General features: G+C 59.4%; 13 protein-coding genes across 13 annotated transcripts; 7 read left to right on the plus strand and 6 right to left on the minus strand.

The window, feature by feature from the left end:
• Positions 1-76: 76 nt before the first annotated feature.
• On the minus strand, positions 77-2426 carry ACA1_060490 (Flavinbinding monooxygenase-like subfamily protein; the record flags this gene model as incomplete). Its single annotated transcript, XM_004339287.1, is given in 6 exon segments — positions 77-882; positions 898-1044; positions 1148-1330; positions 1481-2049; positions 2143-2273; positions 2331-2426. The coding sequence occupies 6 exon segments, from the start codon at positions 2424-2426 to the stop codon at positions 77-79; spliced, it is 1932 nt and encodes a 643-aa protein (XP_004339335.1).
• An 87-nt stretch (positions 2427-2513) lies between these two features.
• Positions 2514-3695, plus strand: ACA1_060500 (Actin, putative; the record flags this gene model as incomplete). The annotated part of the gene is made up of 1 exon (XM_004339288.1): positions 2514-3695. One exon carries the CDS (start codon positions 2514-2516, stop codon positions 3693-3695), a length of 1182 nt encoding a protein of 393 aa, XP_004339336.1.
• Positions 3696-4079: 384 nt separating this feature from the next.
• On the plus strand, positions 4080-7754 carry ACA1_060510 (Mut protein; the record flags this gene model as incomplete). The annotated part of the gene is made up of 13 exons (XM_004339289.1): positions 4080-4462; positions 4593-4701; positions 4801-4940; positions 5077-5180; positions 5290-5385; positions 5505-5649; positions 5936-6173; positions 6297-6385; positions 6505-6631; positions 6730-7060; positions 7194-7315; positions 7410-7572; positions 7672-7754. 13 exons carry the CDS (start codon positions 4080-4082, stop codon positions 7752-7754), a joined length of 2130 nt encoding a protein of 709 aa, XP_004339337.1.
• Positions 7755-8013: 259 nt separating this feature from the next.
• On the minus strand, positions 8014-9366 carry ACA1_060520 (uncharacterized protein; the record flags this gene model as incomplete). The annotated part of the gene is made up of 3 exons (XM_004339290.1): positions 8014-8298; positions 8385-8538; positions 8687-9366. 3 exons carry the CDS (start codon positions 9364-9366, stop codon positions 8014-8016), a joined length of 1119 nt encoding a protein of 372 aa, XP_004339338.1.
• An 845-nt stretch (positions 9367-10211) lies between these two features.
• On the plus strand, positions 10212-11573 carry ACA1_060530 (tetratricopeptide repeat domain containing protein; the record flags this gene model as incomplete). The annotated part of the gene is made up of 5 exons (XM_004339291.1): positions 10212-10376; positions 10452-10616; positions 10723-10803; positions 10940-11053; positions 11214-11573. 5 exons carry the CDS (start codon positions 10212-10214, stop codon positions 11571-11573), a joined length of 885 nt encoding a protein of 294 aa, XP_004339339.1.
• Positions 11574-11735: 162 nt separating this feature from the next.
• Positions 11736-13537, minus strand: ACA1_060540 (uncharacterized protein; the record flags this gene model as incomplete). Its single annotated transcript, XM_004339292.1, has 4 exons — positions 11736-12291; positions 12541-12644; positions 12735-13352; positions 13472-13537. The coding sequence occupies 4 exons, from the start codon at positions 13535-13537 to the stop codon at positions 11736-11738; spliced, it is 1344 nt and encodes a 447-aa protein (XP_004339340.1).
• An 803-nt stretch (positions 13538-14340) lies between these two features.
• On the plus strand, positions 14341-15934 carry ACA1_060550 (FAD dependent oxidoreductase; the record flags this gene model as incomplete). The annotated part of the gene is made up of 6 exons (XM_004339293.1): positions 14341-14347; positions 14439-14959; positions 15015-15170; positions 15356-15552; positions 15608-15806; positions 15881-15934. 6 exons carry the CDS (start codon positions 14341-14343, stop codon positions 15932-15934), a joined length of 1134 nt encoding a protein of 377 aa, XP_004339341.1.
• Positions 15935-16001: 67 nt separating this feature from the next.
• Positions 16002-16500, minus strand: ACA1_060560 (uncharacterized protein; the record flags this gene model as incomplete). Its single annotated transcript, XM_004339294.1, has 2 exons — positions 16002-16281; positions 16373-16500. 2 exons carry the CDS (start codon positions 16498-16500, stop codon positions 16002-16004), a joined length of 408 nt encoding a protein of 135 aa, XP_004339342.1.
• A 410-nt stretch (positions 16501-16910) lies between these two features.
• ACA1_060570 (uncharacterized protein) lies at positions 16911-17608 on the plus strand (the record flags this gene model as incomplete). Its single annotated transcript, XM_004339295.1, has 4 exons — positions 16911-16983; positions 17078-17210; positions 17274-17373; positions 17453-17608. 4 exons carry the CDS (start codon positions 16911-16913, stop codon positions 17606-17608), a joined length of 462 nt encoding a protein of 153 aa, XP_004339343.1.
• A 276-nt stretch (positions 17609-17884) lies between these two features.
• ACA1_060580 (phosphatase) lies at positions 17885-18985 on the minus strand (the record flags this gene model as incomplete). Its single annotated transcript, XM_004339296.1, has 1 exon — positions 17885-18985. The coding sequence occupies one exon, from the start codon at positions 18983-18985 to the stop codon at positions 17885-17887; it is 1101 nt and encodes a 366-aa protein (XP_004339344.1).
• A 291-nt stretch (positions 18986-19276) lies between these two features.
• On the plus strand, positions 19277-20253 carry ACA1_060590 (short chain dehydrogenase; the record flags this gene model as incomplete). The annotated part of the gene is made up of 2 exons (XM_004339297.1): positions 19277-20033; positions 20114-20253. 2 exons carry the CDS (start codon positions 19277-19279, stop codon positions 20251-20253), a joined length of 897 nt encoding a protein of 298 aa, XP_004339345.1.
• Positions 20254-20425: 172 nt separating this feature from the next.
• Positions 20426-20994, minus strand: ACA1_060600 (uncharacterized protein; the record flags this gene model as incomplete). The annotated part of the gene is made up of 2 exons (XM_004339298.1): positions 20426-20524; positions 20734-20994. 2 exons carry the CDS (start codon positions 20992-20994, stop codon positions 20426-20428), a joined length of 360 nt encoding a protein of 119 aa, XP_004339346.1.
• Positions 20995-21372: 378 nt separating this feature from the next.
• Positions 21373-23729, plus strand: ACA1_060610 (Zinc finger protein; the record flags this gene model as incomplete). Its single annotated transcript, XM_004339299.1, has 8 exons — positions 21373-21389; positions 21462-21556; positions 21625-21836; positions 21914-22183; positions 22403-22619; positions 22716-22880; positions 22976-23356; positions 23416-23729. 8 exons carry the CDS (start codon positions 21373-21375, stop codon positions 23727-23729), a joined length of 1671 nt encoding a protein of 556 aa, XP_004339347.1.
• Positions 23730-24321: the final 592 nt, after the last annotated feature.

A 24321-nucleotide genomic window follows, 5' to 3' on the forward strand; every position in this document is an offset into this window, starting at 1 on the left:
AAGCAGAGAAAAAGCGCAGAGCTGCGTTTTCAGTTCAACGCCCGTTTGGGCCGAAGGAAGGACAAGTTTAGGTCTTTCAAAGAGAGGACGAGGGCGGTGGCGGGACGTGCACGCGCCACGCCACCTCGTCTGACGGGGAGAAGGTGTACTGCCGCCGTCGGTACGTGTCAGGGTCTTGGAGCCGAGCGCGTCCCACGTCTTCGTAGACCTCCCGCACACGCCGCCCCCTTCGTTGTTGGCCGCCGGTCCCTGCTTCGTCTTGCTGTCCTCGCCGACAGCGGGCAGCGGCGGCGGTGGCCTGGCGGCTGAGGCGGTGGAGGTGGCGGTAGTAGGCCCACTGATGGGACCCGAGCATGTGGTAATCCTTCACCCGCTGCTGTCGCTCCCGGCGAGCGCTGTCGGCGCCACCGGCCGCCTCTGCGATGCTGCCGGCATCCCACTCGGCCCACAGCCTCTCCGCCAGGGTGCGCTTTGTTGACGGAAATCGTTTGTCCTCCTCCCGGCCCTCTTCCAGGCCACCGTCATCATCGCCGTCGTCGTTCCCGCGGACGTCGGTCGTGCTGCTGGTGCCGCTGTAGTGGCTTCGAGCTCGAAGGTGGGAGGAGGCGTGCTCACGCGCGTACTTGGGGTCGTCGATGTGGCTGTCGAGGTCGGGGTCGGCGTCCCACGCCAGGAAGTGCGGATGGCGCATGAGCGCGAGGGCGAAGCGGGTCTGAACCTCGAAGCACGCGAAGGGCAGCACCTTCCAGTTGAGCCCGATGAAGGCCAGCGATGGCTGCTCCACGTGCAGCACGTGCTCATACAGCGGCCACACGCTCTTCCCCTCGCCCTCCTCCGCTCCGATGTCGCCGTCGCCGTCGCCGTTGCTGTTGCTGCCTGCTTCTGCTGCCGCCGTACCTGAGAGGGCGCGCCGAGCTCGGTCGGGGTGGAAGAAGACTCGGGATGAGGGAGCGAGGAAGGGCAGGTGGTAGTAGTAGCCCGTGCAGAACACCAGCGCGTCCACGGGGCTCTCCGTGCGTGAGCCATCCGAAAACTCGATGTACCCTGCACTCAGAGCAACAGCACACACACACACGCAGCACACAGCCCGAGTCGATGTTGGCGGCGAACAACAGGCTGGAGGGAGGGAAGGAGGCAGGTTCCGCACCATCGCGAGTCGCGCGTACGATTTCGCAGCCGAGCTTCAGCTTGAGGGCGGGACTGTGTCCAAACACGTCCGCCACGGCCGTCTTGGCTGCGCATCCAGATCGGAGGGAGGGCGGCGGCGAAGGCTGTCCGCGCACGCAGGCGTAGACCTTGCGCGCCACGCCGGATACCTCCCTCGTGATGTCTTGCATGAAGATTCAAAAACACACGTCAACACGAGATCCACATCACCACACACGCACCAACACACCAACGCATAACAACAACAACAACAACAACAACAACAACAACAACAACAACAACACACACACGAAAGTCACCGATGTGTACGCACCCACACCCGATGCGCCAGCGCCAACCATGACCACCGTCTTCCCGACAAAGGGTGTCGGCTCGCGGTAGCGCTTGCTGTGCATGACCGCGCCCGGGAAGGTGTCGAGCCCTTCGAACGCGGGTGCGTATGCCTTGCTGAAGTGCCCGTTGCACACCAGGACTATGTCGAACTGGCTCGTCGCGGCGCTCTCTTCTCCAATGCTGCGGTCGCCCACTTGCGGCGAGGACTCATGGCCGTTGCCATCGCGCACACGGCCGCTTCCGTCGACGTCGTGGACGGGCTTGCCGTTTTCTGCTTGGCTGCTGCTGCTGCTGCTCACCTGCGCTGGCCGGTGTCGCTGGTGCGTAACCTCCCAGAGGCGGCCGGGCCTCGTGGCCAAACAGGGCGACAACGACGACGTCGAATCCAGGGGTGGTGGTGGTGGAAGGCGCTCCACGCGCAGGACCTTGGTGTTGAAGCGGATGAGGGGCCGGAGGTCGAATACGTCGGCGTAGCGGCGCAGGTATCGCGCCACCTCCGTGTGCTGCACAAACGAGGGCAGGTCTCCCTCGAACGGCAGATCGCTGAACCTGCACGTGTGTGTTGGGTAGATTTATGTTTATGCATCGATGGTGGGGTAGAACTTCGGAGCGGGGGGGAGGGCGAGCAGACGAGAGTAGTACTGCATGATTTCCTTGGGCAGGTTGGTGCTGAGGCTGCGGTACAGGTTGCCCCGTCCTTCAGTCACGGCCTCGGAGAAGAGCCACGTTCCGCCCACCTCCTCGGCCATCTCCCACACCACCACCTCGAACCCCTGGGCGGGGGAGGGCCAGGGTCACCAACGACCAGGCCATGAGCAGGACGGGCGTACCGCATCACGGAAGTAGCGTGCGGCGACGAGTCCTGCTGCGCCAGCCCCAATAACAGCCACCCTGGGACTGTCACTGCTCTCGCTACTGCCGCTCATCTCGTTGCCCCCGGCTCTCGCTCTCGCCCTCCCTAGGCAAGGAAAAGAGAAAGAAATGGCCAAGAAACTCCACGCACCGATTGCGCGATGCAGAGGGCGGTGGTGCTCGACTGTGGGTCGGGGTGGACCAAGGCGGGCTTTGCAGGCGACGATGCCCCACAGGCGATCTTTCCCACCCTCGTTGCCCACGGAGGGGGCGATGGTGCAGACGTTCTGGTGGGCAGGGCTGCCCTCAATGTGGACGCGACCTCGCCTCAATATCCCGTGGAGCATGGCGTCGTGGTCAACTGGGCGGCTCTGGAGCAGGTGTGGCAGCACGTCTTCACCACCGAGCTCCAGCTGGAGACGCCCCACGACCACCCCGTCATGCTTGCCGAGTACCCGTTGCGCACATCGAATACGCGCGAGCAGGCCGCCCAGCTCATGTTCGAGACCTTTGGCGTGCCGGCCTTCACCGTGGCCGCCCAGGCCGCCCTCTCGCTCTACGCAGCGGGCCGACTGACGGGCGTCGCGTTGAGCTCAGGCGACGGGGTGACCTACGCCGAGCCCGTCTACGAGGGCCTCGCCATGCCCGGCTCCACCTCGACGCTCTACCTCGCCGGCCGGGATCTCACCGACCACCTCGCGGGCATGCTGGACGCTTCGCCCACGACCGCCCAAGGAGGTGGCGAGCCTCACCACCCAGCCTTCTTTTCTGACGACAGGTTTTTCGGCTTCTCGCTCGCCGAACGGTGCCGCAGGCGAGAGGTGGCGAGGGACATCAAGGAGAAGCTGTGCTACGTACCGCAAGACTACGACCACGATCGTAATCAGCAGGCGGTGGCCGGTGGTGGCTCATGGGCGCCGCTATCCGAGTACGTGTTGCCGGATGGACGGACGATCGGCGTGACCAGCAAACAGCTATTCGAGTGCCTGGAGGCCCTCTTCAATCCCGCGCTGGCGGGTTGCGAGCAAGATGGCATTCACGTCACCCTCTACGATGCGGTCATGAAGAGTCCGATGGAGATCCGGAACGACCTCTACGCCAACATTGTCCTCGCTGGCGGCACCACGCTGGCGGCCGGCTTTGTGCAGCGGCTGCGGAGGGAGGTCCACGGTCTGATGCCCAGCGGTCTCCGGCTGGGTGTTGTGGCGGACCCCGGAAGGCGGTTTCTGGAGTGGCGCGGGGGCGCTGCACTGGCATCGCTCTCCACGATCGAAGAGCGGTGGATATCGAGGCAGGACTACGACGAGCACGGCTGCCGCGTCGTCCACAATAAATGTCCGTAATCCAACGCCTGCCAGATCACTCGTATAGGGCGAGTGTGGTGTGCACGAGTTCTTTAGCACAGGATTCGTAGGATCAGAGGCACCAGCTTCTCTGGCAACGGCCGGAGACATGTCCTTTCTAGGGTCCTGGTTTTGGCTCCTTCCGCATTTGCGTGCCTGCACTTTGTTTTATTTATTTATTTTTGCTTTTTGTGATTTTCCTTTGCGTTGGTCAGTTTGTTATTATCCTGCACCATCACCGACGCGCACAGCACCGCGTGCAGAACAACTATCACGATGCTGTCCCTCCGTCGCAGCGCCAGAGCGTCGACTCTCGTTCGCACGCCTGCCCCTCTTCTCGCGCTTCGAAGCACGGGAGCGCCATCGACCGCTCGCCATTTCTCGATGAGCTCGCGCGTTCTCGCGTCGACCGCCGAAAATGAAGCTGAATGGAAGAAGAGGGCGACGAAGGAACTGAAGGGCTCGCCCAAGCACGAGGGCAAGGACCCCCTCGAATCTCTGTCCTTCGAGACGCCCGAGGGGATCCGAATGAAGCCGCTCTACACGCCCACCGATGTGGCGGGGCTCGACCTGACCACCAACCCCTACCCCGGCCTCTTCCCGTACACGCGCGGCCCCTATGCCACCATGTACACCAACCGCGCGTGGACCGTGCGGCAGTACGCTGGTTTCTCGACGGCCGAGGAATCGAACAAATTCTACAAGCAGAATCTGGCTGCTGGGCAGACCGGTCTCAGCGTGGCCTTTGATTTGGCCACTCACAGAGGGTGCGATTTCTCCTTCCCTCTCCATCACTTACTACCTCATTTCCTCTTTTTTTTAATTGTTACATTGAGGCCTTACCAACAATCCGTCGTCGCACTCACATTGACCTCCGTCGTGTTATATGGCAAAAAGTTATGATTCCAACCACCCTCGCGTGAAGGGAGACGTCGGCATGGCTGGCGTAGCCATCGACACCGTCGAGGACATGAAGGTCCTCTTCAAGGACATCCCTCTGGACAAGGTACGCGCACCACCATTTTCAATAATGTGATTATTATTTGTCTTTTTATTTCACTGTGACCGGTTACTTACTTTTTTTTTAACTAACGGGGTGGTGCAGGTGTCCGTCTCGATGACGATGAACGGTGCGGTCCTGCCAGTGCTGGCCATGTACATCGTGGCCGCTGAAGAGCAGGGAGTGAAGCAGGCGCTCCTCTCGGGCACCATCCAGAACGACATTCTCAAGGAGTTCATGGTCAGGTATGTGCGTCGTAAGGCGTGTGCCCTTCCCCCTTCACGATATCGTCATCCGAGGGTTCACCCCGTCCCCGACCTTTTAAACAAGGTGTGGGTGCTTCTTCTTCTAGAAACTAATTCTAGAATTTGATGATTGAAGGAACACGTTTATCTACCCGCCCAAGCCCTCGATGCGGGTGGTGGGCGAGATCATGGCCTACACGTCCAAGAACATGCCCAAGTACAACTCCATCTCGATCTCCGGTACGATACGCGGACATCCGTCCTCTCTCTCTCTCTCTTTCTCTCCTCACCCTTCTCCCGGAGGCTATGCTGACATTTTTGTCTTCTTTTGGAAATCACCACTCGGCAGGCTACCATATCCAGGAGGCCGGAGCCGATGCTTCCCTGGAGTTGGCCTACACCATTGCCGACGGCCTCGAATACGTCCGGACCGGCATGGCTCAGGGTACAGCGACAGCTCTCACTGTGTTTATGTTGTGCGTGCGTGCGTGCGTGCGTGCGTGCGTGCGTGCGTGCGTGCGGAGAGATCTGGTAGTTCCTCGCTTCTCACGCGCCCGGTCTTAGGTCTCAGCGTGGATAACCTGGCGCCCCGTTTCTCGTTCTTCTTCGGCATCGGCATGAACTTCTACATGGAGATCGCCAAGCTGCGCGCGGCCAGGAAGGTGTGGTCGCAGCTCATCAAGGAAAAGTTCAGCCCCAAGGACGAAAGGTACAGCAACAACCCACCCCTGCGCTCATGTGCGAGTTGTCGTTAACACACAGTCGTCCTCTACCACATCATTTTTGTACACGCACTAGATCGCTTCTCGTGCGCACCCATTGTCAGACCTCGGGCTGGTCGCTCACCGAGCAGGACCCCTACAACAACATCATCAGGTAGTTTTCATCATCATCATCATCGTCATCATCATCGTCTTCATCAATCTTCTACTCTATTCTCTCTCTACACCTCAAGCCCAAAATCTAACGTTTCTCTCTCTCTCTCTCTTGTGCAGGACGACTGTCGAGGCTATGGCGGCCGTCTTGGGCGGAACCCAGAGCTTGCATACGAACGCGTACGACGAGGCCGTCGGTCTGCCCACGGTGACCTCTGCGCGCGTGGCCCGTAACACGCAGCTCATTCTGCGTGACGAGAGCGGCATCCCCAAGGTGATCGACCCCTGGGGCGGGTCGTACATGATGGAGAAGCTCACCGACGACCTGGCCAACACGGCCCTCGATATCATCAACGAGGTACACCACTCATCTCCACTTTCTGTGACCCCCCCCCTCGTGGCACGAGACCATGGCTGGTGGTCATGACCGGTGAATCACATCGTTGTCTCTCGTCTCTTTCGCTTTCTCTCTTTCCTGCAGGTCGAGTCCATGGGCGGCATGTCGTCTGCGGTGGAGAAGGGATTCCCGAAGCTCCGCATCGAGCAGGTGGCCGCCAAGCGACAGGCCGCGTACACTAGACCTCCTAAATTTCCTTCTCCTCCTCCTTCTCCTTTTCGCTGTACTCACGGTCTTGTGTGTGTGTGGTGTGTGGTGTGTGTGTGTGTGTGTGTATGCCTTTCCTTATTAGGATCGACTCCGGCGAGCAGGTCATCGTGGGCGTCAACAAGTTCCGTCTGGCCAAGGAGGAAAAGATGGACGTCCGACAAATCGACAACACCATCGTGAGGGAGGCGCAGATCAAGCAGCTCGAACAGGTCAGCGCCTCCCTCCGACAGCCCTGCAGGCTGTCTTCCCGTGTTGTGGCATCTGGTCGCTCATCAACTACGCTGGTACGTTGTTCCACCAAACGCAGATCTTTGCGGGCCGAGACAAGGCCAAGGCCGAGCAGTGTCTGGCGAACTTGACCAAGGCAGCGGCCGGCGAGCTCTCGGGCAACCTGCTCGAGCTGGCGGTAGAGGCCGCGCGTGCGCGCTGCTCGGTGGGCGAGATCAGCGACGCCCTCGAGAAGGTGTTCGGGCGGTTCCAGCTCAACGACAGCCTGGTGAGCGGGGTCTACGCCGCGAGCCACCCGCAGCAGGACCTCATCCACCGCATCCAGGGCCTCTCCGAACAGTTCCTCAAGGACGAGGGCAGGCGACCGCGCATCCTCGTCGCCAAAATGGGCCAGGACGGACACGACAGAGGTGCCCCCCCGCCGCCGCCGCCGACACCCCCAGACGAACCGCCCCGTTGTTGCGTTTACTTTTTTAACTTTATTTTTAACTTTATTTTTTAACTTTATTTGCTTTATTTATTTATTTATTTGTGTGGGCTCAGGCGCCAAGGTGATCGCCACGGGTTTCGCGGATCTCGGATGGGACGTCGACGTGGGTCCCCTCTTCCAGACCCCTGCCGAAGTGGCTCGTCAGGCCATCGACGCTGACGTGCACGCCGTCGGTGTACGTGCTTTTTCTCAACAAAACCACCGGTTTCCTTCTCCACCACCGGTGTGCTGACTGATCCGTTCGCTGGTTTGCGCGTTTGCTCCGTCAGATTTCGAGCCAGGCGGCGGGCCACAAGACGCTGGTGCCGGACCTGGTGGCCGAGCTCAAGAAGCAGGGCGCCGAGGACGTGGTGGTCGTGGTCGGTGGCGTGATTCCTCCGGATGACTACGACTTCCTCTACAAGAGCGGCGTATCCTGCATCTTCGGCCCCGGTAGACCCCCCCCCACCAATCACCAAGCCAAGCAACTCCTCAAGTCAGCCAATCATGGGCCGCCGTTCTCATCTCCACTCTCTTGTTGTAAACACACAGGCACGCGCATCCCGGACGCTGCGGAGCAGGTGATTAGCTCGATCAAGAAGAAGCACCTCAAGTCGGCCGTCACGGCCCAGTAATTTGTCGTGGCCGCGTGAGTGTGTGTATTTGTTGTAATCTTCGCAGTAAGCACGGATAATGGAAGGCCCTTCAGCAAGAATTGCTATTCACCGGTGCGGCGGGTCCAGCAAGCACGATTCCTAAGCTTCCTTCACTGTAGGCCTCACCGCACGCCACACACACACAGACACACACACTCTTCGCCCTGTGCCCTCTCTTCTTGCTCAACCATCTCTTTCCCAGAAAATGCCGTGCACGAGTGGTAACAGGGTCTCCAGCTCATGCGCGCGACGTGGATCGGGCCTTGTTGCGCAGCCTGCGGTCGCTCGCTGCCGCCGCTGCGGCTGCTCGGAGGGCCTCCTTGCGCTGCTTCCTGAGGGCGCGCACGCTGCGGTCCTTGCCGTTGTTGTGGGTGCCGAAGGACGTCGAGTGTCCTCCCCACGTCCAAGCGGCCTCTTCTTCGTTGGTGCTCGCGTCGATCACCACCTGGAAGTGGAGCTGCGGACTCAGCTTGTTCACCGTCACCTCCACCTCCGCTCGCGTGCCTCCTGCCTCTTCGTCGTCCTGAGAATAATAATAATAAATGGTGAACACAAAGGCGTTGAGTTGCGTTGCGTTGACATACATGACGAGTGGTGCACTGATGGTACCTCGATGGCGCTCTTGTGGTTCCAGATGGTGAAGTGGTCGTTGCAGGAGGCGCCGGTGGCATCGTCGATGAGGTTGAGCTGCAGGTGGCCCCACTCGAACTGCCGGTCGCTCTCCACGGCCAATCGCAGTCGCTTACCTTTCCCCTTGGTCACCCTGTGGCGTGCATCATGCAGTGGCGTCGGTTGGGTGAAGTTAAAAGAGGGCGTACAGGGAAAATGCCAATTAAAGGTAAATACACCCATTAATAAAATCAACAACGAGAACAACTAAGAGCAGAGAGGGGGGGGGGAATTGGTGGTACCGAATGTGCTGCTCCGGGGCGAGGGGTACGTAGCTGCCGCCAGAACCTCGGGGCTTGTGCGAAAGGCATACCCGCACGTTGGCGGCGGTTTGCGCCGAAGCAGCGGGTCCGCAGAACGACGCACGCGCCGGCGAAGAGGCGCCCGACGACGAGGGCGAGCTCATGGACGACGACGGGGCCTCGAGGGTGAAGAAGGGAGGCGAGAAGGAGAGCGGGAGGGAAGCGGCGGGCTCGTCGGAAGAGGAAGAGAAGGACGAAGAGGGAGAGGGCGAGGGAGAGGAAGAGGAAGAGAAGAAGAAAGGGGGAGACGCAGGAATGGAGCCCGCGTTGCTGCTCAGTTCGTGTAGTAGGAGTTCCAACTCGCTCTCCAGGTCGAACCCTTCTTCTACTTCTTCTTGGCTTGTGTTCCCCAGAAGAGGGCAGCTGCTTGCGAGGGGCGAGTAGAAACTCGTAGTCGTCTCCTCCTCACTGCAATGATGGTGGCTGTCGTGTTCGTGGTCCGTGGTGCGAATACGCTTGAAGGGTGGCGGACAGCACGCCGTGCTATGCAGCTGCGGTTGGTCGTAGCGGTATTGCTGCTGTCGGTGTTGTTGTGGGTAGCCGTGGTAGAGATAGGGCTGGTGTGAGCAGTCGGGGTTCTCGAATTGGAAGGACGGCTGGTAGAAGGGGGAGGAAGCCATTCTTGGAGCAGTGGATACGAAGGGAACGGAGGATGAGATAAACATTAAACTTGGCCTGGTCTTGATATCATTTAGCCACCAGGAAATCCCTGATATTCTCCGGCCTTGCTTCCCATTGGCTGGCGGCCGGAGTAATCAAGACAGTAAAATGCTGTTTGCGGCCTTGCTGTGGCCACCCAACTCACGCAACCGACCTCTTTGTATTCACCTCTTTCTCCCGCACCGCCCGCACCGCTTTGCTTCAAAATCTCGAATGGCATCTCTAGAGTGCAGTAATGCCAAGGAAAGAAGCCCACAACATTACCTGGTCTCAGGCTTGGCATTTGTCGACACTAATTCAGCTCGTTCCCGTTGGCCGCTAAACTTCCGAAACTGCCCGTCCAAGATCTTTGCAGATTCCTGAAATCAGAAAACACCAACCGGTGAGGCCCAAGAGGTCGAATAAAAATCAGCAATGTGGACATGCTGGTTGGCACACATCCCCACGACAATACCCGCGACGGTGATTGCACGTTGGCCATCTGAGTAGGAACTGAGAGAGATCGCCGCACACACTTGTCCGCTCAATCCCTGTGTATGACAATAACACCACCCCACCACCCGTGTGCTGCACCCGGCAAGTTGGAAGAAGTAGCTCATCCGCTCTCTTCTTCCCTGACCATGGAAGCTGTGTGAAGTGGAGGAATGCGGACGCACTAGACGTGACCCCTTGAGGCGGTGATGTACGAGGTGAGCAAAGATGGTGATCACCATGCGGTGACGGAGCCCTATCTCCTCCCAGCCGCTGTGCCAACGCGACTTCGTGAATTTCATATTTTTTTTATTTTATATTTTTGCTGTGCAAGATGGAAGAGCAACACGAGGCAGGGGCCAGCACGGCCTCTTCGGGCTTTTCCTTTGGCGGGTGGAAGGGACAGCGCCTTGCTACAGCTGCCACCCCCTTTGCACAATCAGCATCCCAACAACACAGAAAGCAAGTCACCAGCCTGCCTTCTCACCCACCCCTTGAGGTACCCATTTTATTTATGCTTTCATAGTACTTATTATTTAATTTCTAAGTATTTAATGCTAATATATAAGCGCAGGAAGCTGTGGAGGAGAGGACCCCGGAGGAGGTGAGTGGACCGCAGCTGCGGTCGGAGGGCAGCGAGCTGGCCGAAGCGGGGCGGTACCGGGAGGCCCTGGCCAAGTGGGAGCACGCCCTCCTCCTCACTCCCGACGACCCGCTTCTGTTCGAACTCAAGGCGCAGGTGCGCATACGCCGTGTGCCGTGTGCTGTGCCGTGTGCCGTGTGTTGTGATGCGGTGGTGCGTGGTGGCGGTACTCTGAGACCATGTGTGACGCACTGTCCGACAGGTGCTGATGGAGGAGGAAAGGTGGTGGGCGGCCGTGCTCGCCGCCACCCGCGCCACAGAACTCGACCCCCGCTGGGCCGATGTGCGACGCCACCTTGCCCACTCCGATTTGGCCCGCCCCATGATGCGGTCTAAGCTTGCGTTTCTTGCGTGTGCATTGTGGCCACGTGTGCGTGCGGTTGTGATGGTGCGTGTGTGGTGTGTGTGCGTTCCCCCAGGGCTTTGTGACGCGTGGGCGTGCAGAACTGAATTACGGGGAGGTGGCACTCGCCATAGCCAGCTTCGAGACAGCACTCGATCTGCTCCCGCCCGACCACGGTTATGTGACCCCCGTGCGCGATGAACTCGCTCAGGCTCGCGCCCTCCACTCCCAACTGGTATTTAGTGACATGACACGACACGACACGACGCACACAAGTATCGTTTGCTAAGCGGTCTCTTCGCAGTGGACACACGACACACAGAAAAGAGAACTCACTCACTTCGACACAGGTTGAACGGGAGCGTGCGGCGCCACCAATCGACTACGACGCGTTGAAGTACAGGAAGCGAAGGGCCATCATCAGCGAACAGAACCAGCGGGAACAGCCGCCCGGCGGCGAGCAGCCTACGACGACAACGAGAGAGAAGAGCGAACGCGGGGCGGACGACGATGGGGGGCAGGACCCGCGGACGCTGTGGGAGACGGTGCGGCAGGTGGGCGAGGCCAGCCTGCGCGAGAGGCGCGGGCGGACCGACCAACAAGACGGCACGACCAACGACTTTATCGAAGAATTCGATGAAGCGGAAGGAGGAGATGAAGAGGAGCAGATGGACATCGAAGGAGAGAAGAAAGGAAGCAACCACCAGTGAAAAAGACAGAATTGGCGTTGTCTGGTTTAAAACTCTTTCAGTATACTCTATACTACAAACAAAGACGTACTACCTCCGCCACCCTCTCATTTCTTTCACTCCTATGTATACCTTCTTCTCCTTCTTCTTCTCCGCGTGATCGATCTCGACGATGAAGACGCTCTACTGGACGACGCACTTCTTCCTCCGCCGCTCCTCGTCGACGTAGGAGATGGCTGACTTCGAGGAGCCGAGCTGCTTGCTGCCGCCGTGTTCGTGCTTGCCCTTGCCCAGGTCGAAGTGGATCGAGCCGCCGTCGGGCTTGGGCGTCGACGGCGCGAGCTCGTCGCCATCGCCGTCGATGACGACATCGTCGTAGAGCTGTTCCGGCGCGCCCGAACCCTCTGCGTTCCACCACTCGGCCTCGGGCATCGGCGGGAGCGGGCACTCGATGTACTCCATCGACTCCTTGCGCACTCGGCGCTCCTGCTCGGCGCGCGACATGGTGCACGACGAGGCTGAGCCGAGCGACGGACGTGGGAAAGACTCGTACGATGGGCCGGTGGTCGAGCCGCGGCTGACGTCAGTCTCTGCGCGTCGTCTGCCGAGCGGCCACTTCTTGGTTGCCTGTAGGCTGGCGTCGCTGCTTCCTCCACCCGTGTGGTCGGCGTTGATGGGCGCGCCGTGTTTGGCCTTGTACAAGGCCGTCGACGACGACGAGCCGATGTCCATCTCATACCTGTGTTGTTGGAGTCAACAAGTTGCGGTCAGCCCATTGAAATATCGGCGGCGGAGATCCAGGTGAAGAAGGTGTAGTGTGTAGGTGAAGGTGGATGTCCATACTGGGCGTGAGTGGTCTATTCTCTCGTTTCTTCATCTCGTTGTTGCTGTTGATGATGATGATGATGATGATGATGCTCTAGGTGTCGTGGAAAATGATGACATGCGCGAAGCAAAGCGATCAGGGAGGTGGAGCGATAAGACGTACGTGGGCGACCGGGGTGAAGTCGGGGCCGACCTGTTGGCCAGCACCACCTTCATGAACTCCGGCTTCTCCGCCGTCGCCTTCTCCACGGATCCGCCCAGCTGCTTCTGTCGTGGCACCAAAACAACGAAACAGAAAAACAACAAAACGACACGTGAGCGCTTTTCACGCAACATTGGTCTGGGGGGGGGGCCTACGCTGTGGGGGCCGCCGGTCTTGCGGAGTTCGAAGTGGGTGGGCACGATCTGGCCGTAGCCCACGGCGCCGGGCGGGAGGCGTCGCCGGGCCGGCGCTGCCTCGCGGTGGTGGTGGTTCTGGTGGACCTGTTCGTCATCGGGCATGCCCAGCACGTCGACACTGTCGCCCCTGGGCGACTTGACCTTGCGGCCGCGCTCCTCGCCGTCGTCACCACCATCGTCGTGGTCATCGACCCCGGCAACCGCAGCCCCAGACGCGTCGGCACAGTGATGCTCGGAGTTGTAGTTTGCTACGTAGGTCCTCTGCTGCGGAACCAATGACAGGCGCGGAATTTGAGGGCATGATGTCGACACATTTCCGCCGCCAAGCGTCGTCGCAGGGTGCGACCCGTCGAAGAAGGCCTCCTGCTGCTCCTGCTCCTCGGCTTGGTCGTCACGGCCATCGCCCATCGACAGAGTCGTTTTCTTGGCTGCGGCGGCGCGCCTGTGGGCGGGAGGAGTGGGCAGCGGCTTCGTCGTGGGGCTGATGAAGACGGCATTGCTGAGCACCACGTCGTACCCGTCGTCCTCGGGGAACAGGTCCTCCTCGACCATCACCTGCGCAAAGATGTCCTCCTCCTGCGCCACACACACGGGTGTTCACCTGCAGGTGAGCCTCTCTCTCTATCTCCTGTCGCAGAACCGGCCAAGTAGAGCGAAAAGAAAGGAAAAATGATGTGGCCGGGTAGAGAGCGAACCTGGTAGACCTTGCCCCTCTTCTCCTCCTGGATGGAGTAGGCGGCGATGTCGTGGCAGTGGGCCATTGGGAATGTGCGTGCGTGTTGATGTCGAGTGGTGGCGACTTGCGTCGGGGTGTGCTCGTCGTCAGTCAGTCAGTCAGTCGAGTGCTGCGGTCTGGTCAGGAAGGGCAGGAAACAAATCAGCTGTGGGGGCCGCAGGTGGGCTTATATCCTGGCGCTCGCCCGGGATAACTCCCAGCTTATCATAACGACGTGGACCAAGTGGTGTTTGAATTACTCGAACCGGAGGTGGTTTTTGATTGGCGATTGGGCACAAGTGAGCAGTTGTCTCTGTGACAGCTCCCTTCAAAGATCCTGCGTCCGCAGAAAGCTCTGCCCAACAACTTCAAACCGGGTTATAACCCGTCTTCTCCAGAGTGGAGATGCAGCTGATGGACAGGCCTGGCTGTTGTGTGCCCGTTGTTGACCATGCGATGGGGCCGAAGGCGAACCCTGACAACCACTGGCTGTCACAGGAGCTCAATCCCAGCGAGACAGGCGATCGAGGGCGAATGAGAGCTTTGGCCTAAACCTGTGGAAACGAGCCCAGCCACAACAAGGGCGCCACGATTCCACCTAGTTTGCTGAGCGGGCGTGGCACTTCCTATTCCTGGATCGGCGGCCCGTTCCCAGCATTTGTTCGCTTTTGCCGCCCGAACTGTTTTTGCTCCTTGGTTTTATCCTGGTGCAAAAGAGCACAAGAGAAATGAAGTTCGCAAAGGAAAAGGAAAAGCAAGAGATGACGTGCCGATTACCGATCTACCGGTTGTGAATTGCGAATTATCGGTTCAATAATAAACAGTTCGACGCCATCCAAAACAGACGCCATGCAAGGTTCTTTTCTCGCCACTTATTTACTCCACTGCAGCTATTTGTGGTTGTGTTGATGATTTTATTTATTTATTCTTCTTTGGCTCACGCGCAGCAGGAGGGAAGAGGCGCGTAGCGGTGGTGGGGGCTGGGGTGTCGGGCCTGGCGTGTGCGCGTGCGCTGGTGAGTGCGGGACTCGAGGTGCGCCTGTTCGACAAGGGCCAGCGCGCCCCGGGCGGCCGCGTACACTCGCGCTCCGTGCGCCTCGATGCCCAGGACCAGGTCGTGCCCCACCGAAGCTCGCCTCACGAAGAGAAGAAGGCCGTGGCCGAGGTGCTGAGCTTCGACGACGGCGCGCAGTACTTCACCGCGCGTGCGCCCGAGTTCCGCGCGTTCGTGGAGGAGTGCGTGGCGCGGGGATGCGTGCGCGAGTGGGCTCCGCTCCGGGTGGCGGTGATCGACAGGGAGGGCGAAGTGGTCCTCAAGCCCGACGACGAGGGCAAGAAGAAGGAGGAGAAGGAGGCAGAGAATAATGCGAGATATGTGGGCAGTCCCACCATGCAAGCCTTTATCCCATTCCTCGCCCAGCCCGTGGCCCACACCATTCAACAATCCGTGCGCGTAGCCGACATCCAGGTGCGGTGGTGCGTGTGCGTTTTTTTTGCATTGTTGTGCTGAAGTTCGATTCCAGAGACGAGAGGGTGGCGATGGCGGAGAGCGCTGGGGCCTGGTGGGAGAGAAGGGCGAGGATTTGGGCGACTTCGAGGCGGTGGTGGTGGGCGTCCCCGCCCCGCAGGCCGTCGACCTCCTCCGCGCGGCTCCAAACCTCCGCGCCAAGGCCGCCTCCGTTCATATGAACCCCTGCTGGTCTGTTGCCCACTTCTTCTTTTTCGTTCGACTCTCTGTGTGCTCACTGACCCGTGCCATGTCGTGTGTGTTCGGTGGTGCGCGGGTTCTCCGGCAATTGACTATGTGTGTGGTGTGTGCGTGCGTGCGTGTAGGGCGGTGGGCGTGGCGTTTGATGGCGCGCAGGAGAGCCTGCAGTTCGACGGGGCCTTCGTGAACGACAAGGCCTCGCCGCTCTCCTGGATCGCCCGCAACTCCAGCAAGCCCGACCGCGTCGGCCACAAGGAGTGCTGGGTGCTGCACGGGAGCGCCGAGTGGTCAACCCAGCATCTCGAAGACGACCCCCAGTCCGTCGCACGCGCGCTCGTCGACGGCTTCAAACGGTTAGGCCTCTTTCCTCACCGCTGATCCCATGTTGACTCCTTGTGACGATAATAGCGATGAAGACGATGATGCTGACCACCAGCCCATGATGGACAGAGTCGTGGGCGGCGCGGTGGGGGAGCCGAGCTATGTGGGCACGGCATTCCGGTGGCGCTTCGCGATACCGGCCAACCCACTGCCCGAGCGATTCGTCTACGACGACGCCCTGCGCATCGGCCTCTGCGGCGACTGGGTCGGCGGACCCCGCGTGGAGGTGCGCCACACCACCCATTCCCCGATGATTACGTTCACTTCCGCGATCTTGTGCTCAACAGTTCTCTCTCTTAGGGCGCCTTCATGAGCGGACACCTCCTGGGCAAGCACCTCTCTGCCAGCCTCTGAGAACGCAGTGCTGGGCATAGGCGCTTCTGAACGCAAGAGCTGTTTTTATTATTATTAAATTTCTTTATTACTCTTCGGTCTTGGTGACCTTGAGGTTGACGTTCTCCTCGTAGTTGACGCGGTTCTTGCGGCGGTCGATGTTGTTCTCCATGACGTCCTTACGCACGCCCAGCACGTCCTGCATGAGCTTCATGGCGCCCTTGCTCCCGCCCGCCACCAGCAGCGCGTTGAGGGCCTTGCTCAGGAACACTGAGTCCTTGTTGAACAGCGTCGCGAAGGCATCGAATTCAGCCCACGTACACACGGCGTAGGAGACAGCCACCGCCACCAACTCCTTCACCCCCGGACTGACCCCAACACCGCCAAGGTGGTAAGAATGATGGTCGCCGGGGGGGGGGGGCAAAGAATGAAAAAGGGCAAAAAGAGCGAAGAACTTACTTGCTGAGGGGGCCGCGCCACAGGCGGAGTTCGAAGACGACAGCGAGGGAGCGTTCGATGAAGAAGGCGAGCACGAGAAGGAACACAAACGACTCTTGAAGTGCGTCATAGTCTAGCGAGCGTGCCATCCTGCTTTTGTCTCAAGGAGGCTACGCAGTTGCTTGCTCTTGGCACTTACCACGCGGCGCCACTGGCTGGACGCTTAGAATTCCCGAGTGACCGTTACAATACGCGCTTTTTTTCTGAAAGAAGACATCACAAATTTTCTAGCGGTCGCGTAATCTACCACGGCAGTGCAGATGGAGGGCGAAGGAGAGGCGAAGCAGAACGGTCCACCGGCGGGGATGCCACCGCCGTCAGGCGCCTTTGAAGCCTTGCAAGAAGCCACTATGATAGATCTCAACGACACTCCCGTTCCCTTTGCCAGCTTCTACAAAGATGTATGTTCATCATCTCGCCCCTGAAATCAGTCCATTCATTAACATCAAGATTACTGCGTGCAGAGACCGGCTTGCGTAGTGTGGTTGCGCCATTTTGGATGAAACACAGTCATGTTGCGCGTGCAAGATTACGTGCAACGGGCCGACGAATTCAAGAACAAGAACGTCGAGGTGCGCCTTGCTTCAATCTTGTGGCCGAAATCAACACTACGCCCATAGAGTAGAGCATGTTTGTTGCTCACCCATATCCCGTTTCCTCCCACAGGTGGTGTTTGTGGGGCATGGAGGAAAGAAGAAGGGTGTGCAGTACGTAGAGACACTCAAGATGGAAGGACTCGTGCCGCTCTACATCGACCCGAAGCGAAAGACGCACACTGCGCTCGGACTCATCGACATCAGTACACCCTCCTCAACCCCTTCTCTTTCCTATTCACCAAAACTCACCCTCTCCATCCTTGCAGGCTGGTCGAAGCTGTTGACCGATTCGAAGGGTTTCCAGCTCTCCAAGGAGGCGTCGAAGCAGGGCTTCAAGGTGGCCCTCTTGGGCACCGGCAGCCACACGTAAGCGCCTTGCTTTACCGCTTGCCCCGTGTCAGAGAAGACAAACGACTGACGGTCTTTTCTTTGACGACGCACACAGGCAACTGGGCGGAGTGGCCCTGGTGAGCCAAGACGGCATCTCGTTCTTCCACCAGTGCCACACCACCTGGGACTACCCGGAGGTCGACGATATGCTCGCCCTCTGTGCCAGCCTGCAGTAGTGGTGGTGGCGGTGGCGGTGGCCGAGACCAGCTAAGACGGGTCACTCGGGGGGCGACGACGTCGACGAGGGCGCAGAGGAGGCGCCTCTTCTTTGTAGAATGAAGTCTTCGCTGCCAAACGCCACACCAGGCGCGCGCGACGACTGATGCACAATAAAGAAGAGGCGCCCGTCTACGCCGCAGCGACGGCCGGCAGCCTCGTGCACTCTACCTCTTCCTCCTCTTCGGGGTAGATCTTGCAGTGTTTCGAACGGAACAAGAGGGTTGTTGCAAACAGTCAACTAACTCTATTGTTGTGGTAGTGGTAGTGGTCATTGCTGCTGGTTCAAGAAGAGAGGCACCACTACGGCAGCGTCGAGCGGGAGACCCACGGCACGCTGCGAGCCCGAGGTCTCGGGTACTTCGGGGTAGTCCGTGTTGAGTCGCACCAACCGCACGCACTCGTGCTGGGCCAGGAGCCGTTCGTTGGGCCAACGGAGCACGCCCGGCGTGTTGAACCCGGCCCCGATCTCGAGTATCACCACGGTCCTGGGATTCTTCTTCTTCTCTTTCGCTGGAGCCTCCGGGTCTTCGGCTTGGTCGTCATCACGAGAGCACTCGCCGATGGCCTGCTCCACGAACCGGCGGTAGGCTTGGCCGGTGGCCTGGTAGGGCGACTCGATGAACCAGTCGCCCCCGCGCACGTTGAAGAAGACGGGGCCGCCGCAGCGTGGGCACCGGGGCATGGCCGACGGCTCCTTGATCTGCATTGTCTCGTTCGTGTCGATATGCGGCAACGCCGCGTCGACGAACGGCCTCGTAGGAAACACCACCGAAGTCGATGACGCTGCCGCCTTGCCGTTGCACTCGTGACTCAGGCACTGCATGTTGCCATAATCGCCCTGCGGCGTAAACACGCGGGACATGTCGAACCCCGACTGCTCGAAGAACCCGTCGGCGTTGGACGTCTTGACGAAGTAGCGACCACCACCACCACCGCTGTCGCTGCCCTCGCCGGTCTGTTCGGCCAGCCGGAGCAGCTGCGTGTAGAGCTCGGTGGGACCCCAGGTGAAGCGAGCCCGGTGGGCGTGGGTGAGGAGGTAGCCCCACTTGAGCTCCTCGGAGATGGGCAGGCGCCCGATGAACTGGTACATGCACCGGAAGCCGAGGGCGTGCATGGCCGGGTACAGGCGGGCGAACACGGCCTCCGAGGTGTAGTCGAGGCCCACGGAGGCCGAGAGGCCGGCGCCGGCGGAGATGATGAGGTAGTCGGCCCGCCGGACGAACTGGACGGCCAGCGCCAGGTCGTCTATAATGTCGACAGAGTGATTGAGGTGGCCGACGTGGTTGGCAAGGTGCTCCTTGATGCGCCGGTGAGTGTCATCATCGTCGGCCCCTTGCGCGCCACTCGGTCGTTGGTCGCCCTGCTGCATGTGGTGGTTCGGTGTCTGGAGTGAAGTACGATCTGACAGTGGCTGCGCCGCCTCCAGTCGTGGGTGGCCACCCACGCCCCGTCTCGGCGTTTCGAGAAGGCTCAGAGAGCTCCGAGCCAATGAATTGGTTGGGGGTCCTGTTCCGCGTCAGCCAAGCGCACGTGCGAGTGCTATCTTTGTGCTGCCAATAGTGAGAGTGCCAGCCCGCCAAGCACACAAGTTGGCGAGAGGAGGATGCAAGAGAGCGAGCACAACAGGCCGCACACCGCGGGGCGAGGAGGGAGAGCGGGGATGGTGGAGGGCAAGGTCATCCTGGTGGTGGGCGGCACGTCCGGGATCGGCGAGGCTACGGCCATCCTCGCCGCCAAGGAGGGCGCCAAGGTGGCGGTCGCAGGCCGAAGAGAGGACAAGGGCCGGGAGGTGGTAGCCAAGATCTACGATGAATTGATCAAAGATGGAATCGTGCCTACGGCAGACGGAGAGGGCGAGGAGAAGAGGGCCATCTTCATCCGCTGCGACGCCACGAAGGAAGAAGACGTGCGAAATCTCGTTGCCAGCTGCGTTGCTGCATTCGGACGGATCGATGGCGCTTTCAACAACGCGGGCGTCATGAGGCACACGAGGCCCCTGCTCGAGATCGGTCTACACGAGTTTCAAGATATGATGCAGGCCAATGCCTTCTCCACCCTCTGCTGCATGAACGAGGAGATCAGGCAGATGCGCAAGCAGGAGGAGGCGGCGAGCGTAGCGACGAAGTCGGCAAGCCCAGTGGCTCGAAGCGGCCGCTACTCGATCGTCAACTGCTCGTCGATTAATGCGGAGAGGCCCTTCGCCACAACAGGCCTGTACGGCAGCACGAAGGTGGCGATCGACTTCTTGACCAAAACAGCAGCCATCGAGCAAGCGGATGTGCCGATTCGAATCAATTCGGTGCAGCCAGGGCCGGTCGTTACCGACATCTTCGCCGACCTCTCATCGATCGATCCCACCGGCACCATCACCAGCCGAGTCGCCATTGCCGAGTTCGGGAAGAGGAACACACTCTTCGGTGCGGCCACTCTCCATCCTCACGGCTTTATGCTCGTATTAATTTTATTGTTATTATAATTTTTATCCCCACGCGTGCAGGACGAGCGGGCGAACCACACGAAGTGGCCGGACCGGTGGTGTTCCTGCTGAGCGATGCAGCATCGTTCATCACAGGCGTGAACCTGCTCGTGGACGGTGGAGTTGCCGTTCGCACCATAGGCGCCGGATCCAATCCCTGACACCACAACACACCGCGGCCACCAACGGATGGCGATGCCAAGACAGATGGGGAAGGAAAGGGAACGGGCCAAAGTACGACGAGAGAGAGATGGGCAGCGTTTGCCACTCAGAGTGAAAGAAGAAAGGGGTTCCTGTTGCTCCTGGTGTGTGGTTTGTGTCGTGACCTGTGGCTTACTGCATGAACCTGGTCTTCTTGGGCTCCCAGCGGAAGAGCTTGAGGCCCTCCCTGAACTGCTTCGCCGATGACTTGTTGGCGGTTTGCATGTATTTCTGTTGTGCACCACAACCCGAAGCAGAGGACCGTCAGCACAAGCATCAACCCACCAAACTTTCAAAAAAATTCAATAAATAACAAAATACATAAATAAAAAATGTACTCCTGCTACAAACTGATAATGCGCTTTTTTAAGCCGAGAGCGCGGAGCATTTAAAAAAAAATGAACAAAGAATTAATTGAATTTCAACGGAAGGGGGCACACCTCTCTCTTTTGACAATTGATCAAATCCAGACGCTCTGCGAAGCACGCTCCGGGTTCTTGCATGCCATCAAGCCCGAGGGCTGAGTAGCAATCCATAAGTTGGGTCAGTGCGGGAACGCACATGCCTTCCGTCGATGGCGGCAGGAGCGGGCGCTTCTGGAATCGCCGCGGCACCCCGCTGCCCTGAGGCGGGGCCGCTCCGAGCACCGGACGCGGAGGCAGACCCATGAACACTCGTCTTCCGGATCCCTTAGACGCCATCTTCACTTTGGAGTTTTTTCTTTTGATTGTCTCATTTTCCTTTTCCTTGTGTTTTTTTTTGGTGCTCTGTTTGTGTCAGGAAATTTCTCGGTTTGTTGCGTCTATTTCTCCGCTTTGGCTCGGACGCCAAAAAAACACAAAAAGCTGCTGCGCCCTTTGTCTCATTTCAGCGCATCCTCTTGCAAGCCATGAATCCCATCCAGCAACGGCTACTCGCTTTGGCCAACACACCAGCCGATCAACTCAGCACATTGGGTGGCTTCGGTGGCGGACCCAGGTCGAATCCTTACAACCTCCACTCCGCGCAGCATCAAGAACAACTCGCTGCTGCTGCTGCCCCGCCACCCCATCATCACCATTCTGTGCCTCGACTTGACGATGGAGAACCACCCCAGGTACGCTACTTATCTTTTCAAATTTGTCCACGCGCATTGTTATTCTAACGGCCTATGTACACAGAAACGCAGCCGCTGGAACGCGCCTGGCACTAAAGCCTTCATCCCGGGCGTGCCTCACTTGATCCCTTGCGGCATTGATAAAGAGTGCATGGAGGCGCTACTAGGTACGATTTCTCTTTCAATTTTTGGCGTTCGCCTCCGCAGGTTGTCTCACCCTTCCCCTCCTCCATAGTTCGCGTTCGCATCGAAGAGCTCACGCACTCGATCAACACTGGTCAGCTCGGGCTTGACGATCCCACCATAAGGCGGTCGCCTTCTCCCCCGCCGAAGTACGATTCGCAGGGAAAGCGTACCAACACGCGCGAGCAGCGCACCAAGGAGAAGCTCACTCTCGAACGTCAGAGCCTCATCCAAATCGCTACCAAGCTCAATCCCGCCTTCAAGGTACAACCCATTCACTGCATTGTACGCAACATTGCGTTTAACATTCGATTTTTATTTTTACTTTCTCCGCTACTCAGCCTCCTTCGGACTACAGACCTATCAACGTGAAGAAGACGCGCAAGATTCGCGTGCCGATCGATAAGTATCCCGACTACAACTTCATCGGTCTCATCATCGGCCCGCGTGGCGACACCCACAAGCAGCTCGAGAAGAAGAGCGGAGCCAAGATCTCCATTCGTGGCAAGGGTTCGCAAAAGGAGGGCCAGGCCGGCAAGAAGTTTACCGGCGATGAGGAAGAAGACCTTCACGTGCTCATCACTGGTGACACTGACAAGCAGCTCGATATCGTACGCCCCCCCCCTATTATTCTTTTCTTGTGTCGTGTGGTGTTCGGTGCAAACGCGCGCATGATGCATAACTATTTGCTACTCCAATTATATTGTGAGGACAATTACCACCAAGAACTGATCAGCGTTTTGACACCGCACTCCCACGCGAGCTGCTCATCTCTGTTTCGTGCGACCGATGATGCTAACAACCCTTGACTCCGATCTGTCTCCACTCAGGCCGCCGACATGGTGGAGAAGCTGCTCGTGCCGATCGCCGACGAGATCAACGAGCACAAGCAGCTCCAGCTGCGCAGCTTGGCCGCCTACAATGGTACCCTGCGCGATGAGAACTACGGCCGCGGCGGCCGACGGTTCGGCGACCAGGAGGACCGTGGCATCGTGTGCGGCTTCTGCGGCGAGCCCTCTCATCCGACCTCCGACTGTCCCATGCGCAGTACCTCCCTCCTCCCTCCACTCCTTTCCTCTCACTCCCCTCACAAACACATTCATGTGCTCACATTACTGCCCTTTTGTTTTGCGATCTGCGCAGACCAACCGGGCGCGAAGAGCAAGATGGACAGGGAGTACGAATCATTCCTCAATGAAATCGGCGGCGGCGGCGGCGGTGGCTTCCCCATGGGTGGAAGCAGCGACGGCGGCGCCAAGTCTTCGGCCGACGACGAATACGCCAACTTCATGGCCTCCATCGGAGAGAGTACGCGCGCCCTCCTCATCCTCCTCCACTCCATTTTAGGTCGTAGTGTTGTTGCTGACCGGCCTTCTTCTTCCCCCCCCCTTCTTTTCTTGCAGCCCCGACCTCGCCGCAGGCCGATGCTGCGAGCGCGCCGGCTCCGTGGGCCAAGCCGCGCGGTGCGCCCATGGCGCCGCCGGCGGGGGGCGCCGGGGGCGGTCACTATGGTCCCGGCGGCCCCATGCGCGGTCACGGCGGTGCCTCGCCCATGCCCCCCGTCATGGGTGGTCGCGGTGGCTACCCGCCCGTTGGCGGTTATCCCCAGCAAGGTTACCCGCCTTACGGTGGTGCGCCGGGAATGGGCGCGCCGGGCTACCCGCCTTACGGCGGTGCTCCGGGTATGGCCAGCCCCTACGGCCAGCAGCCACCCTACGGCATGCAAGGCATGTGCCTCCCCTCTCCAACGCCGTGCTTGGGAATGTGGTCGGCTGCCGGCCCCGGTGGGTGGTACTTACCCTCGTCGCCTCCGTCGTCATCTCGAACAGCAGCCCCCGGACAGTACGGACCTCCCGGCATGGCGGCGATGCCTGGCATGGGCGGCTACGGTGCGCCTGGCGCCGATGGCAGCACGAGCGACAGCGGCAGTGCTGCCCCGCCTCCGTGGCAGAAGCAGTAATGGTCGCGCGTTGGCACCCCCCACTGGTATACCATCACCACGCTCCCCCACGCGCTGCGCCACTACGTGCAGTCCTTCGTTTCGTGGTCGTGGTCGTGTCCGTCGTTGTTTGTGACGAAGATTACGGAGTGGAGGTGGAAGGGTGGACAGAAGAGAGAGAGAGGGAGAGGGAAGGACAACTAACATGTAACCGCTAACTACTACGACTAACGTGGCTAACCACTAACGCCAAACCAAATCAATCAACAAGTGCGCAGTTGGCCACCAACCACGCCTTACGAATTACCCAACTACCACTGCCAGCGAGAGTCTCCCTCACAAATTGGACTCTCGCTCTCCCGCCCAATCTGTGCTCATCTTCAACAGCGCAACTCGCGGCCCTTGGCGCCACTAACCCCTCTTTCCTTCCTTACCATCCATGGCTGTGGTCTCTTCTCTCCTCTCCTCTTTCGTGTGCAGTCCCAACTCTGACCATCATCCACCAATTGACGAGACAACAACTGACCCTTCTGACCATTTCACTCCAAGCAAGCATCGACGCCACCAGGAAGCAGCCAGCCGCGGTAGCCCTCCTCTTCGGAGAGCCTCCGTACTCCTCCCCCTCGCAGGCACGCCATCTGTGGTGTGCCTGTCTGTACGCTCTCCACCCCCCCCCCTTGCGGGAGAAAACGAGTTTAACTCTACAGTCAGCTGATACTCCAAAAGGGAAGCTGCTTCAAATATATTTTGCACCACACCGCCGCCCCTGTACACCCCCCCCCTCGATTGCCACCTGCGTCCAGCCCGTTG

This window comes from Acanthamoeba castellanii (assembly GCF_000313135.1).
Source record: "Acanthamoeba castellanii str. Neff unplaced genomic scaffold scf7180000084599, whole genome shotgun sequence".
Taxonomy (NCBI): domain Eukaryota; phylum Discosea; order Longamoebia; family Acanthamoebidae; genus Acanthamoeba; species Acanthamoeba castellanii.